A 16259-nucleotide genomic window follows, 5' to 3' on the forward strand; every position below is an offset into this window, starting at 1 on the left:
CCTGTGGATCTCTATAACAATTAGTAGAAATTAATACTTTGTTTACATGTTTATTTATTTTTTCTTAAATAAAATATTCATTTAATGAATTCATTATTCACATTAAAAAAATGACTTTTTTTTTTTCAAAATGACCTATGAATGTCCAAAAAGTAACCATAAAATGTCCCCAAAAAAACAAGAAAGGCAGAAAATTACCATAAAATGTCACTGGATTTGCTACAAAAGTCAGAAAATAGCAAATTAATTAAATAAAATGCAGAAAATATCATGTTAAAAAAGTTACTATAAAATGTCCCAAAAAAAAGAAACCTGAAAATGACCAGAAAATGTACATAAAATACCCCCCCCCCAAAAAAAAAGTCTGAAAATGTTTTGTTTTTTTAAACAACAAACAAACAGAAAAGAAAATGTATAAAAAGTAATCATAAAATGTCCCAAAACAAACGAAAAATCTATTTAAGAAAGGGCAGGAAAGAAAATGTTCAAAAAGTAACCATAAAATGTCCCAAAACAAAACAAAAAGTCTAAAAATGTATGAAAAATCACAAAAACAAATCCCAAAACAGAAAACAAAAGGTCGAAGAGAACAAATCTCTATTTATTGGATGCTGCATATTTTTCTGTTCTGGTGCAAATCTAATCAGCTCTTGGGTACTCAGTACATTTGACTAACACGAACACACTGTTTCCTTCGTCACAATCTTCAAATGTCAGACAGATTTTTGTTTGTTTATTCGGCCTAAAATGGCTCTTTTGACAAGAAAGGTTGCCGACACCTGATCTAGGCCTATGGCAGCACAACTGATGAGCCAGAACAAGTCTGAGTTATCCCTGAAAATAAGCTTGAATTAAAAAAATAATAATAATAAGTTTACACTTGAATAGTGAGGCCAAGTGGTAAATTTTACCAGTGATTGCATTTTTTTTTGCTTTTTCTTTTGCTATTTTTCGCTTGGGATGTGAAGATGCCGTATACAACTGAAGTTACACGAAGTAATCACATGCACGTTAAGATTCCATCCAAATATTAAGTTAGAGATTAATTGACTACCAAAAGTTTAAAGTGTAATGTTAATCATTGCCTCAAACAGGACAATTGGACCCTGGGCCAGATATTGCTTTTTCCACAAACATTTTGAGGTTGCAATCAGTTATTGCCGTGCTCACAGCTTTTCATTTGAGTGTTTTACATTCATGGCCCAAGAAGTGTTTTTTTGTACAAAACGCACTTTAATCATGACTTTACCTACTGCATTAGCATAGACTAGTAATACAGAGTGTCCATAAAGTCTCTTTACCATTTCAAAAATTTATTAAAAATGCAATTGATTAGATATTTTATTTAGATTTGTTCTATTGTATTCAGCGTTTATTAAAGTTTTTTTTATCACACTGCATTTGTGTGTTTCAGGGATCCTGTGTGTCAAAGGTCAAAGGTCGCCCACTCCTTCCTTTATCTAACACTGTCCCTGTCTCCATAAATTTCTTGTGCCATGCACGAATTGACAGACGTGATGGTGGATTTCTTCCATACTTAGTTCTGTAGTTCCGCTGAGTCTGCCTATCCGATTTTGTTTCAATAAACCATGAGACACATTGCGCCTTCTCTTGAGGGGTAGCCATTTTGTAGGGGTTCATTCAACATCACTTCTTTGACAAACAGGATCCCTGAAACACACAAATGCAGTGTGATAAAAAAAAAACTTTAATAAACGCTGAATACAATAGAACAAATCTGAATAAAATATCTAATCAATTGCATTTTTAATATTTTTTTTAAATGGTAAAGAGACTTTATGGACACCCTGTATACTATGGTACGTTCTTAACTACAAATTAGGGTTGCATCGCTGTCATCGGAAACAAAACTCATAAGTAAAACCCAGGACTTTTTGTAGCTGATTGAAGCTTCTCTGTCCTAAAAAAGATTTACTGGACAACTTTAGAAACTTCGCAATTAAAAAATGATGTCTTGGATTTTTCTTGTATTTGACACTCACTACGTTTACATGCAATCAATATTCGGGTTAAGGTCAAAATTCCAGTCGGAATAACTTGTTTACATGCGGACAGTTACTCCCGTATGCATATCCCGATCTAAACTGTGACGCACGGATGTCATTACGCAAATTGACCTAATTTCCACTTTTAATTCTCTATGATTAATAGAAGACATTCATGTCACTCACCACATTAATAAAAAATTGTCAGTTTCTTCCTTACTCCAAAAGTGTGCCGCTCTGCTGCGTCTGAGTTTCTCTGTCTGTTTACCTTTGCTAGTGTATTTCCGGTGGGTTGCATGACAGACGCACAGACATACAAGCGCTCATATGTGTGTTTATATACAGAAAATAATGTGAAATGCAACGTAAGATGGCCGCCACACAATTCAAGTAGTTCCTGTACTGTAGATCCCGATTCCTTGCGAATAGAGCATGCGCAGAACACAAACAAACTTTCCGTTCAGTAGAGGTTCCGTTATCCGTTTATGTAACCAAGTTTTTGGGTTAGAAAAAGGGTCTTGTTCAGGTTTTTAAAAGCATTTTTGATTTGACATGGCCTTTCAAAATCCAAATATTCCCAATATTCAGATTTGGAAAGAGTTATTGACTACATGTAAACGTAGACATTCTTAGAAAAAGGGGCATTGAGGGATGACACATTTCCTACTTAAAAGAGGCTAAAAAGAAATTCCACAGAAACTCAAATGCTCCCCCAGGAATCTGTGCATGCTCTTCAACATGTTGTTTTCCCCTCCAGTGCTCACAAAAACATTCCTCTCTTCCCGTTCCCCGCTTTGTTTCGCGTCTGCTCCTCTCGAGTTCTCCTTTGGAGCGACAGCTTTGGTCGCTTAGTCACTGTGTTGATCTGTTCAACTACATTTGGGTGTGCTCTATTCTTTATTTCCAGGGCGTTCCCCTTTCACAGAAGGGAAAGTAGTGTACTGTATCTTACAGGAAAAGAGCGTACTGTATCTTAGAGGATCTTCCACTAATGGAGGCATGGTTGGCATACATATGAGAATATTAGGTATCCAATTATCTCGTAATGTGGGCCTTGAGGAGCAGGCGTCCTTTTATCTAATCACGACGAGACAGCCAAAGTCATGCTATTTCCTGCCATTTTTAACCCTTAATTCATTTTGGCCGCATTTTCAGTCGTAAAAAGACTCACCGGCCGCATTAAGTACCATCTAATGAATGCTGTGGCAAAAAAAAACGCAGGTTCTTAGGTTCAGTGTACGAATCTTGGTCTTCATTTGTGGAGTTGGCATGTTCCACTCGTCCTTGTGTGAGTTATCTTTGGGTGCTGCAGCTTCCACATTCTAAACGGTCTGGATGTGAGTTCAAATGGTTTGTCTACATGTGCAAATCTGCGATTTGACCGGCGACTAGTCCAGAGTGTACCCACCAAATTTGTCCAGGTCACCTGTGGCGATGAGGATATGCTAGGCATGCTAGAAATTGGGTTAATGGATGGATATTGTTGGACTGCGTGGTTGTACTGTACCTAATCAAGCGTTTGGCTCTCATTCCCGCATAGTTGTAACATCAATAGACCAGTCTCGCATCATGTTATTCTGTCTTCTCCAAGGAACGCATGCCTACCTGACAAATGGAGAGAACGTCGCGGATCAGAGTCAGAGAGACATCATATGCAGACACAAAAAAAGTAGCAGGGCTAGTGGAAGGTTGATTTTATGTCTACTACTCCCTTTGCTTTTCATTCAACAAGACCCGGCATCACTGGTGTTGATTTGAGTAGGTGGAAAAGGAGTGGGGGCAGTTATATTATCATGTGCGGGAATGGTTAGCCGTATTTGTGCATTTAACGACATCTGCTTGGTGTTTTGGCCAGCCTCCATATATAGGCTCGCTCATTAAAAAAAAAAGAAAGAAGAAGGCGTGGGTAGATCGTGTCCACATGTGGTGCATCAGTAGTGAATTTTCATATGGTGGTGACACACCTTTGTTATTGCAGAATGGCGCAGTGCATGTCAAATTGACGACAAAGGAGGGATTCTCCTTCACACCGCAGTTGGCTTCTGGCTTTTTGTTCTCTAGTGAATAACATTGAAAATACTACAATTGTGATGTATTGATGAAGAGATGCAGGAAAAAGAGGGAGCTGTTAACTCTCCCCTTTCCTGCTTTTTATCACCCCCTATTCTCCCAGATTCAGAGTGGCCCGACGTCACGCAAAAGGACACCAATGGGAGCACTCGGACTTCCCCACAGCTCCTCCTCCTCCCCACGCTGCTTTATATGTGCCTCGCTACTGCGCTCAGTCCCAGTGCACAATGTGCTGCCTCAGAGTCACAGCAGTCACTGTGCAGAGAGACAGCCACAAAGGGAGAAGGAGCACGTGAGTGTTGTTTTAGGGACAACTTCTCCTGCTCCAGTCTGCAGAGATTTTGTCTCTCTGTTTGGACTTCCTCTTTCTGGTGTACTCTACAAAGGGGTTCAAGCGAAGATTAACCCCTGCAGCAAGGATGGGCTGCACCACAGGACCCCTTGTGTGCCAACCGCAAGAGGGCCAGTCCTTGGAAACCGGAGGCGCTAAAGTCCCTGAGGTGCTCTCCTCCTTGGAACGTCTGTCCCAGGCCACAGGTGGCATGGAGAAGTCTTGGTACCGCTGCATCTTCCCTTTCGGAATCATCTCGTTGGTGATCGGCGTGGCTGGGACGGGAGTTACTTACGCCTACAACGACCTGCCCCAGACCAAGGTGGTGTCACTGGTGCTGCTGGTTTCGGGGCTGTTGCTCCTGCTGACGGCTACCGTCTGCTGGACCGTCCACAAGAAGAAGAGGAGGAAAAAGAAAGAAGGAGGCTCGTTCGCTTCGGAGCAGTGTCCGCTGTGAAATGTATGCGAGGGGGTGGGAGGGGGAAGAGTGTTGTCGGAACTTCATAAACGGAGGTTTGGGAGTTGACTGAAGAAGCCAACGCTTCACCTGCATGTGCGGTAGTCCCTCTGCGATCCCAATTCCTGGAATTACTGATACAGACACTCCAGATCTGTTTAGTCTGGAAAAGGAGAGGTTTGCCGTGTCCCACATGCTCTTTCATCATCAGTAGGCACGTGTCTGGTGTCAAAACAACCTCCAAGAAGACACACCAAATACACGGCACACCGCGTGCATATTTACGCACGCTGGCAGACCTCCCTCGCTATGCAGAAGCAGGGCCAGAGTCACTGCTGGCGTCACCGGGCGCGTCAGTCGCGGGATTCCTCCCGCCCCAGGACAAGTGACTCTCCGAGAGGGCAGGAGCGAGGCCTGAAGACGGCAACCCGATACGTGGGCCGAAAGAGCAGCGCACCCACGTCAGCGCACGGCGTCACTCCCTCGTCCTGTGACACCGCAGCAATGTGTTGGGGGGGCTTTTTTATGCAACGAGAGAGTGGAACTTGAGTCCGCCAGGATCCCGATGGTATCTGTGTGGACGACGCGGCATAGGAGAGTAGTGCTCAAAATAAAAGTTTCCAGGACTTTTTATTTATTTATTTTTACCGAGGAACACAAATCTTTGCACAAGCAAAGCCTCCAAATGGTGGACGGAATGACGGACTTCCTGCCAAGGTCTCTGTGCGGGGTACCTCAGCTCCACACAAGTCAGGCCAGGATTACTGAAGGACACATGCCATAACTGGGACCCTGACTGATCCCGCTCCGCTAGGAGCCCCTCCCGCTTCGTGCCTTGACCAAGCACACATGGAAAAAGGCTCTGTCACATTCGTATGTTTCCATATGAACTCATGCCCCACTTGCCCTTGCGCTCACCCTCACACGTCTATACCAGGCAGCACTTTTTCATCCACCCCATCTGCATCTGGACATATCCCATTTCTTGACCCCTAATCGTTTTCACAGCTGAAGATGATTGTCAAGACTTCATTGAAAAGGAACAGACTTCTCCAAATAAGCTAGCTCAAGGCCCCTCCTGTCTCATAATGATGCCTTTTCCCCTTGAGAGGCAGTAGTGAGTCAATGTAGCGCTGTAGTGGGAACTGGTGTTGGTCGTTTGTATCCAGGATCGTATTCTTTCACTCATTGTTCCAAACTCATCATGACCTAGGCACTAACGTTAATCGGCAATTCCCATCGATTACGATGACCAGGGCTGCACTGGCACAAAGAAAAAATCATCCCTGACATTTTGACTTAAGCACACCAGCCTGGCCCAGCCCGACTCCTGTCCACCTTGCCTAAAACATACATCTGCCACTGATATCGACCGATGTTGGTTCAGTTTCCTATCTATTTTTGAAATTGATTAATGGACTAGTTGTGGGCCAGTCTCTTGGGGTAAAATGGAGGTAAATAATAATGCACTGCATCAGCCCCAAAAGACCACCGGGCATCTGCCCTGTATGCCAGATGGCCAGTCCAGCCCTGACAATGACCACCCTTCGTCGAGTGCGTCTCCATATTTGGCGAATGCTTTATGGCGCGAAGCCTCGCAAAAATACACGGAATGAGAGGGACTGTCTGTACTCACCCCAATCGACGGACATAAACGTGCTTCAATCAGTGCTCAGTCTGTGTATTTGTTCGAGGCTTCGCGTCAATGTGATGGGTATCGTCATCGACAAGAAAGGACGATTAGTTCAGCTCTGTTTCATGACCATAGGTGAGTTCTGAAATGCAAATTGATGTTGATTTTTTTTTTTATTCAATAAAGGTGAACACGCTCACTTGACGATGAAACGCTACCTCTTATTGGTTTCAAATGTGTAGCATTATTAACATAGCATGAAATAGCACAGCACACGCCATCTCAAAATAATTTTTTTCCCCTCTTGTCATGTATCGCATGTCATGAAAATACATGCAAAAAAAATACCATGTCAATTGCAATTAAAATAATAGTATGGAAATGTGGTCATCGAGGTCAGAAGTTTATGACAAAAAAAATCTCTGCAGTGATTAACATTATGTATTAAGTCACGCTTTGAGGAGACCATCTATAATGTGGACTTTTTCCATCCTAGTGAGTTTTCAGTGTTTTACCTTTAACTGACAGTAAAACTGATTTCACTTTAATATGCTCGAAGCGTAGCATAACATTCAAAAGACGGCGTATTAGGGCCACGTATAAATATATATTTTTTAGAGAGCGGGAGCAATATTCAGAGAAAAAAACTTGCAAATTTGCCGCTTTATAAAGTGGCAGATTTGCGAGAAAAAAACTCAGAAATTTACGAAAAATACACGTGGCGTAGCTATAGTCTAATCTTTAATCAATTGGACACTGTTTATAAAATGAAAAAGGCATGTTGGAGACGGATTCATTCTTAAATTTAAACTTTACTCGTCATTCACCGCAGCCAGAGCGACAACACTTCCTGATCCCCAATCGACTGACTAACACTAACCAATCAGATGCTAGCATACCATAGGTAAATGCAAGTGAATGACGGAGAGCAGCAGATTTGACACATCAACTTAGATACTTGTACAAAAAACAAAACCAAAATGTATGAACGTGTAAATAATAATTCTGGAAGCATAAATGTACAAGTAAATATACATTTTAACAAATTAACTTAAATGCTTGATCGTCGCAAAGTGAGGCGTCTTTGTCGCTGGCCAGTGGCCGTACACAACAGTTCAAAGAGCGAATGCTTAACATGATATGGTTAATCTGTGCTAAAGCAATTACAATCTCCTTATTTGGAAATCCGACCGAAAAGTATTGGCACAAACAGTAGTACGCTACGTGCATTTCTCGTAAATTTTTGAGTTTTTTTCTCGCAAATCTGCCACTATATAAAGTCGCAAATTTGCCACTTTATAAAGTCGCAAATTTATGAGTTTTTTTCTCGCAGATTTGCCACTTTATAACATTTTTTAACTCTGAATATTGCCCCCGCCCTCTAAAAAATATATATATTTATACGTGGCCCTAATACGTTGTTGTTTTAATCAAGATTTGTTTTTGTTGTTTTTTTAACTATTATTTATTATTATTATTATTGACTAGTGCAGTAGTATAATTTTTCTAGCAACACTTGGGGCCCTTTTTTCATGCCCAGAGCAAGTCTAGCACAAAGCCCAGTCTAACTGTGTGCATGGGTGTAGTTTTTGGTATTTTCATAGACACACAGTGCTAGAAATGTGCATTTTTGCGTCTTTGTGAGAGTGAACACAGCCGACTTGATTCCTGGCCAATCCAAGCGCCTCCTCTCATTTACTTTTAATTTTGCATAGAAGAAGTGCACGGTCTACTTGGCAGAAGATGGAAGCAAAAACAGACCCGCTGAAGTCCATGCAGGAGATCGGCACGCACAAAGTACGTATAAGAAAATGCGAGAAAATCTTATCTTACAGTTGATAGTTGGTTACTGTGAAGTAGACACTTGGAGACCGCCTTCCACCCGCAATTGTGCATCTGTGTGACTACCCTGTTGCCCGGCCCCCAACACGCACACACACACACACACACACACACACCCATAGTTGTTCTGCTGTCAGTCGACTGTTGTCATATTAATGATTGAAATGCGATGACATCCACTAGACATATCGGCAAGCACAGTATCTGACTACCTGTGCTTCAATCAAATCCACCAAAATCCTGTTACACCACCTCCACCACAACTTAGACCTGCTTTCAACTGGTCTAAGGTTGAGTCTACTTTCTGCCACTAATTCATCAGGTGCACCGGGGTTGTGTAATAGAAAACACCCTCAGTCCGCCTTGTCTTGTCAAATTCCCAAACACACAAACTAGACTTGCCCCGGCACAAAAATGAAGATGCACCAGTTTTTGCCCTGAGCACACACACTTATTGTCTATGAAAATAAAGCCCTTGGACTTTTTTTTCTCCAAATATAACTTTTGCTTTTCTGTGTGCTTTCAATAATAAAAAAACAACAACAACTGTTCCCTACAATAAACACTGCAGATGAATGTAGCCATCCTTTGTTCCATATTAACGATACTGGAAGCCAGAGTTTATTGTCTTAAACATCCTCATTGATACAGAGCCCCAGAAGAGACGTCAGGAATTTTTTTTTGTTATTGTTACCATCATTTCAATATAAAGTGCACACAAAATTCTCATTTGTGGCACGTATTTATTTGTGGCCAAAAGAGGTGGAACATGCACACAAATTATAATTTGTGGTCACAAAGTTGGTATAAAGTGCACAAAAAATACAAATTAATATTCATATGATTCCTGGTCAGTTGGGTAAGCGACTCGAGCGCACCTTCATATACATAGAAGTTGGGGCTAAAGCTTATATAATGGACAGGGATAGTATGATTGACTTTTATTATTATATTAAGAATAGGCCTATATAAATAATTGCCTAAATGCAAGACAACAAAGATTGTTGCGAGAAGTCAATAAGAACAGGCACTTTAAGGTGATTGCGTGTTGCAGATTCTAGTGAAGGTGTGTCCTATTTGTATGCCTGGGAGTCTGAATTGGGTATAATATTTAGGAATTGTGCACACTATGCCGGATTGGTGTCCACAATTTAGTATTGTTTGGCCACAAATTAGCATTTTGTGCGCACGTTTTATCTGTATTATGAGCAAAATATGTTTTCTCCTTGTCGTGTATGGGGCTTCATACTAAATCACGGATCACACAAAGGGAAAGTACAATGTTTTGAATGCATGTAAACCAAACTTGACATCCCTCTTTTACCCTTCAAAATAATTGATCGCTTTTGTGTTCATCTGGATTAGTCCTGCAATGTGCCTCTGCATCCAGAGGTAGCAGATACAAAACTAAATGCCAAAGTCATCCCTGGTTCATTTTTTTTTCTTTTACAACTTGCATGCATTTATTAGTGCCGTCAAGGTTAAAGCTTTAATGCTTTAACTCGCTTTAACTTTGACAACACCAAGTTCTGTTGCTTAGAGATTGTCAGAGAACGAATCCGGAATCGAATGAATCACGCTATAAAAATTGGGATTTTTTGGTCAGTAGAGTTTAATTAGAATTAGACCTGATCACACCACTTAATCTATATGTGTATCTTCATACAAGGTTGAACTCAATCAAAAAGATCAGTCAGGTGGGTTACATACATACTAACAATCAAGCTCAATATAATCATTTTCCCTCCCTTGTGATCAAAGTCAGCAAGCATCAGATACTCAAAAAGCTCTAAAAGATTATCATGAGCGATTATCATTTGGTGTGGTTTAGGAATGATTCTTCCTCCCTCCCTGATTGTATTTTCCAGCAGTCTGGATGCACCTTTGGCACCATGCTGGCTGTCACAGGCCAGTCCCGGTACTACAACTGCCGTCATGTGATGGCCGCTCACTTTTTACAAATCGGTTTCGATGTTAAAAATTATGTGTGTATCCTGCTTTCCATTATGTGGTTGTACAGTAATTGCGAAATTATTATTATAATTTTTTTTTTATAATAATTTAATTTCTAACTACTTGTAATCTGTGCCATCATGTTGCCATGATGCACTGATGACGAAGTGACCAGATGTTTTTAGGTTTTGTTTTCTCTTCTGCCTTTAAACATGAAAGTTTATGGAAAATCTACCTCTGTGCTGTATGTGTGTAGGTGGGGGAACACGGTAGTGCTATATTTTTGCCGCCAAGGACGGCCATGTTGTCTGCTTTTGCTGTTAGTGGAGATGTTTTGGTCCTGTATGTGACGACTTTGTATTTGGAAAGTATATTTCTACATAAATGTACATTTTACAATGGAGTAAATAAATGTTCAACAAAACACCTGTCCTCATTTTCTTTGCTTTGATTGAGCATTAAAAATATATATATTTTAGGCCACCAGCATAAATATGGTATGGTTAAATTCCAAAATGGATCTCTTTGTCATTTAGGACTTTACAGAGCATAACAACATTTTCAGAATGTTATATCTAAGATTTTAGCAGGCCAATGCTCACATAAATATCAAGTAAATAAAGGTTAAGAGACTAACGACTAGTGTGAAAATGAGGATTACTGTCACGTGTCTGTGAGACATTTTTGAAGGGCTTTAGTTTTAATATACCTGTAGTGGCCAGGTATTTTATATCACACTTTTTTAAAATGTTGCATAAAACATGAACTCTCCAAGTTTTGTGATGGTCTGTGTAGTGAGTAGTTTGACTTTATTTAACATTCTTATTCTTATTTTTAATTTTAAAAGTTAGGAATGTTAAAATTTTGATTTAAATGTTGAGTAACCAGGATGAGTAGTTCTACTCTTTTAAAGTGACAGTTTGTAAAATTTAGCGCCATCTAGTGGTACACTAATAATAAATCTTAAAATAATAAGCAAAAAAAAAAAAAGTTGATCACATTAACGTACTTAACTCGACCTGAAACGCCACCATTGTGCCATGGCAAATTATTATGCTGTAAGAGATTTCCAGGTCGTCAGGTGTATCATAGAAAAGTAAACAGGTATTGCACGGTATGTGACCGTATTACAGCTTAGTTTGACTTTTATGTTTTCCCTGAAATGAACACTAAACACTAGTGCTGGGAAACAGCTGTGTGTGAGTGCCTGCATGTGTGATGTTTATGTTTGAGCAAAGCGGGTGCGGAGGCTAAAAGGGCCACGGAGCACATGTGGTGGAAGTGGTTTGTTGCTTTGCAGGCCTCAGCACAGATGACAGGAAACAAGATGTGGGAGCATCTCATCCGCCTGTCCATCTCCGCCTCTTTCCCCGGACTTGGCAGTCAACGATATTTGATTTCATGCAATCTCGAAAGATGTTTGAAGTGGATGGAGAAAAAAACGGCTCGGCGATTTGGTTGGTTTAGTCAGGAGTTTCAAATAACAGTCTTTTGGCCCAGGAAATCTTCAAGGGAAAGCTGAAGAGGGATTTGGCTTTAAAGTCAGAATCGGCACTTCAGTTACTTTGCACACAAATACAACCAAATTTCCCTTACAAAATGAAATTTTTTTTAGTTACATTCCATGCTGTCATTTTGACTTTCAAATTTTGAAATTGCTTATGCTAGTGGCATTTCATGCCGTATTATTTAACAGAAGGTTAGTAAGTCAAATCAAGCTTTGTAATAACATTATGAAGGTGGTAATATTTTTCAGAAAAGTTGTGATATTAAAATAGTCATCTGGTTTCAATGACTACTCAAGAGGTGAGCACTTGCACTGGTATCGGTAAAAAAAAAAAAAGTATTGAACATCCCTAAAAAAAAATCAATGTTACAATTTTATTCTTGTACCATTTTAGTTTTTTTCCCTCTAGGACTTCCTTTGCATAGAATAACAACTTTTATATTACAATATTTTTATATAATTTTGCAACTTTGCTGCAATTTTTACTATTTGTTGATAAACTTTTGTTATTTATTTTCAGTGGTAATATTTTTTATTCAACAAAAACGTTTTGTTTGGTTTTTATTCACATAAAAGTACAACTTTACTCTTGTACCTTTGTTATATTATTACCCTTTTATTGTAACTTTTCATTATGATTTTTCTTTTTTGTGTGTCTTTTCAGTGTGGGCCTACACAACAAAATCGCCACTGTTAGATTTAACACTGAGAGTGTTAGATATAACACTAGAAATGTGTTTATATGTGTCCTCACCAATGAGTGTAAATCTTACACTTTTCAAAGTGTTACTTTTTCACACTTAACCAGTGTCACTCTAACACTGTATAGTGTTAAAAATCCACACCGGTAGTATTGAAAGTACTGTACACTAGTGTCAGTGTTAAACATTTTATTCTGCCAAAGTACTCTTAAATCTGGCATTTAAACACTTATGAGTGTATTTCACTAGTGTCAGTGTTAGAAATGTATCTCAAACTGCACTTTACTCTGGAAAATGGTTCTTCATTTATATAGCGTTTTCCCGCCTTACAAGGCCCTCAAAGCGCTTTACATTTTGACGACTGATGACACGGTTCAGTATCTTGCTCAAGGATACTTTGACATAGTCACACTGGCCTGGTATCGAACCCATGCTCTCAAAGTTTCGAGACAACGATTCTACCACTGAACCACACCACTCGAACAAAAGCAACTGAATGTATCGCAATTGAAATGTCGACAGCGTGCTGGCAAATTGGAAGGTTTTTCCTTCAACCGAAATGAGGGTGTGGTCAATTTAACACTCAAGGTAGTGCTATTCAGGTTACACCCAACATCCACCACAACACTCAAGGAAATTTACTCTGACAGTGTTAAAGTAACACTGCTTACTTCATATTTGATCCAACACTGGACATTTAACACTGATTTGATCTGCAGTAATGTTATGTAGATGCGTTGGGCGTTATTATAGTTTGATTAAATTCTTGTAATTTTTGCCAAAATCTGGCATTTCCTTTGAAGTGTGATAACTTAGTCATTTATGAATATTTTTTTCACTTTCAACCGCTCAAAATGTTCACTGGCATCAGACCTATCTATTCATATATAGTTTTTATTTTATTTTTAAAAGTTTTTTTTAATGCCCTCTATGGACAATAATAGCAGTATTATGCTAACAGCAAAATTAACTATGCTGTATAAAGGAAAAAATAAAGGTCTTATTTGAATATTTCATATGACATATTTAGAGGCTTGAATAAGTCCATAAGTCATAACAATATAATTTTTTTATGCATGCCCAGTTTTTCACAATGGCATTTTTCTGAATAGCACAAAACTCTTGTAATTTTGCCAAAATCTGGCATTCCCTTTGAAGTGAGATAACTTAGTCATTTATGAATATTTTTTCACTTTCAACCACTCAAAATGTTCAGTGGCATCAGACCTATGTATACATTTATAGTTTTTATTTATTTATTTTTTTTTAATGCCCCCTATGGACAATAATAGCAGTATTATGCTAATAGCAAGACTAACTATGCTGAATATATATATAAAATAAAAGACTAATTTGAATATTTCATATGACATAGTTAGAGGCTCAAACATGGTCATAAGTCATAACAATAGAGTTTTTTTATGCATGCCCAGTTTTTACACAATGGCATTTTTCAAAACTCTTGTAATTTTGCCAAAATCAGGCATTTCCTTTGAAGTGAGATAACTTAGTCATTTATGAATATTTTTTTCACTTTCAACCGCTCAAAAAGAGGCTCAAACAAGTCCATAAGTCATAAAAATAGAATTTTTTTATGCATGCATTTTGTATTCATGTATTAGCCTTTGGCGCCACCTAGTGGATTTTTGTGTTAACACTCTAAACACACAAATTCCTCTATTTTCATGTTTATGACTCGTCAAAGAAGCGATTGCATCAGTAATCACGGAAAATGCATAATAACACATCAGGTTTACAGCATATCAAAAACTGTGATTTATAATGGGAGTCAATGAGCCAAAATCGGGCATTATTACAACAACTTCGTGTGAATCTCTCCCTCCTGTTTGGTAATAATTATAAATTACAGCATGGCGCCAATTTGAACTTCTACATTTTTAAACAATCCTGGTAAAATGTCAGGTCTCTAGTGTATTTTTTTCAAATGCTTTTTCTTTGATGAAAAACAGAAAAACAGAAAAAAGCCAGAAAATGGACAAAACACGCCCAGGGGTTAAAAAATGTTTTAGGGGGATAGACTAGTTTTGCTCACATTTGGTGGCAAATGATGAGAGGCTGTGTTGAGGAAGTTAAAGTCATGACTCTACATCGATACTAAGCGAGCAAAAAAAAATACAGCTATTTTTTTTTTTTTTATAAATCATGAACCGTGGATGTATCTATTCCCTGGCTGTGATTATTCTTATCTGTGGTTAAATGTGCCGATTGATGTCGTTTCCCCTGAGCCACATGGCCACTTGGTGTTTTATTGAGTGTTCTGGGTGGAGTTTCCATGGAAACAGTGGCTGCATCCGCACAATAAGAATGTCACAGCCTCTGTTCCACCTGAGGTCACTTTTACTGAGTTGCAAGACAATTGGATCACTCAACACGGTGTGGCGTTAATTACATGTTGGACTAATTCATCATCATGGTCTTATAGGGAGATAACGGCATTGTTCTTCAAAAGCATCCACATGACACGAAGTATTGGATTATTTTTTTCTGAGAGGGAGTTTTCCTTGCCTCCATCTTGTGCTTGCTCATGCGGGTCCAATAAGTTTTTACCACCTAACCCTAAATTATACATAAAGTATTCTTAGCTTTCCAATCATTACCAACATTAAAATACAGTAGTGTTCTCGGCGTAATCGTTCATACAGATGCCGCAGAGTTACTTGTATGATTTGCCTTTCACAATTTTTAAATAGTTTTTTCAAGTTATCATTGATTGGATTTTGATTGAATGAGTGAGTGATTGAGATCTTGTTATCTAATAAGGCGCAAAAGGAGGGACAGCAGTAATATCGGGGAAACGGAACGTCAACATTTCATGATGACCCTGCAGATTTGTGGAAGCAATCTATTCCTTGTCCATGGCAAAAAAAAATGTTTTTTTACTCGCAATGCATTTGAATCGATACTTGTTGTAGACTGATTCAATGCCCTGAGAATGAAATTATCTGGATGAATAAGAATGTTTATAAGCAATGATTTTTACGTTAATATCAACCTGTAAACCATCAAATTCTGGCACTACGCTGAAAAAACACATACATATAAGGTGTTTGTTTTTTTAGCTAATTGTTTTGCTCATGTAGGCCATTGTGTCAGTTGTGTCCTGATTTTGTGTCAGAATTTAGCTTTATAACAGTGGCCATAAATGTATCTTTTCTTTTCAATAATTTTCCAATAAAAAATACAATATTTTTTCTTGTTATAACATGTTGTCAAAACAGGTATTTCTACATAACTCACAGTAAAGATTGATATTTACTTTTGTACAAAAGTGCATTTCTGAGTCTGTACTTTTTTTCTTTTGTTTCAGGAATCAGTACATTTAATTTTACCAGACTTTTTTTAAACACGTTTTTTATATATATAAACTTGTTTGACATTTTTAAGTTCACGCTTTACTTTACCCTTTTAACAAATCTGTGTATATCTCTTTAAATTTCGTACCTTTAAATTGTACATTATTTTACATAACTACGTATCCCACAATCCTCAGTACGATCAGTCAGTGGGCGTTCTTGATAATCAGATCAACCAATAGCATACCCTTGTTGACGAGCGCGTACTTCGAATCGCAACCCCTTTATCCAATCGCGATGGAGCATTTTCCAGTTTATAAAACTCCGGCCAATAGGACCGTTTGTGGCCACCGCCAGCCAATCGTGGTGGACCTGGGTGCGGCCAATCAAATCAAATCTAATGTTTAAACAGTCGGCGCGGGCGGTGCTTAGGGAGCTTCGAGGC

The 16259-nt window shown here is 38.8% G+C and overlaps 1 protein-coding gene across 1 annotated transcript; it reads left to right on the plus strand.

The window, feature by feature from the left end:
* Positions 1 to 4239: 4239 nt before the first annotated feature.
* LOC144043472 (transmembrane protein 100) lies at positions 4240 to 8292 on the plus strand. Its single transcript, XM_077557139.1, has 2 exons — positions 4240 to 6632; positions 8216 to 8292. Exon 1 carries the CDS (start codon positions 4496 to 4498, stop codon positions 4862 to 4864), a length of 369 nt encoding a protein of 122 aa, XP_077413265.1. The 5' UTR covers positions 4240 to 4495; the 3' UTR covers positions 4865 to 6632; positions 8216 to 8292.
* Positions 8293 to 16259: the final 7967 nt, after the last annotated feature.

This window comes from Vanacampus margaritifer, chromosome 2 (assembly GCF_051991255.1).
Source record: "Vanacampus margaritifer isolate UIUO_Vmar chromosome 2, RoL_Vmar_1.0, whole genome shotgun sequence".
Taxonomy (NCBI): Eukaryota; Metazoa; Chordata; class Actinopteri; order Syngnathiformes; family Syngnathidae; genus Vanacampus; species Vanacampus margaritifer.

Coding starts and splice junctions, on each gene's coding strand:
- LOC144043472 (XM_077557139.1), top strand. CDS start 4,496: ATGGGCTGCACCACAGGACCCCTTGTGTGCCAACCGCAAGAGGGCCAG.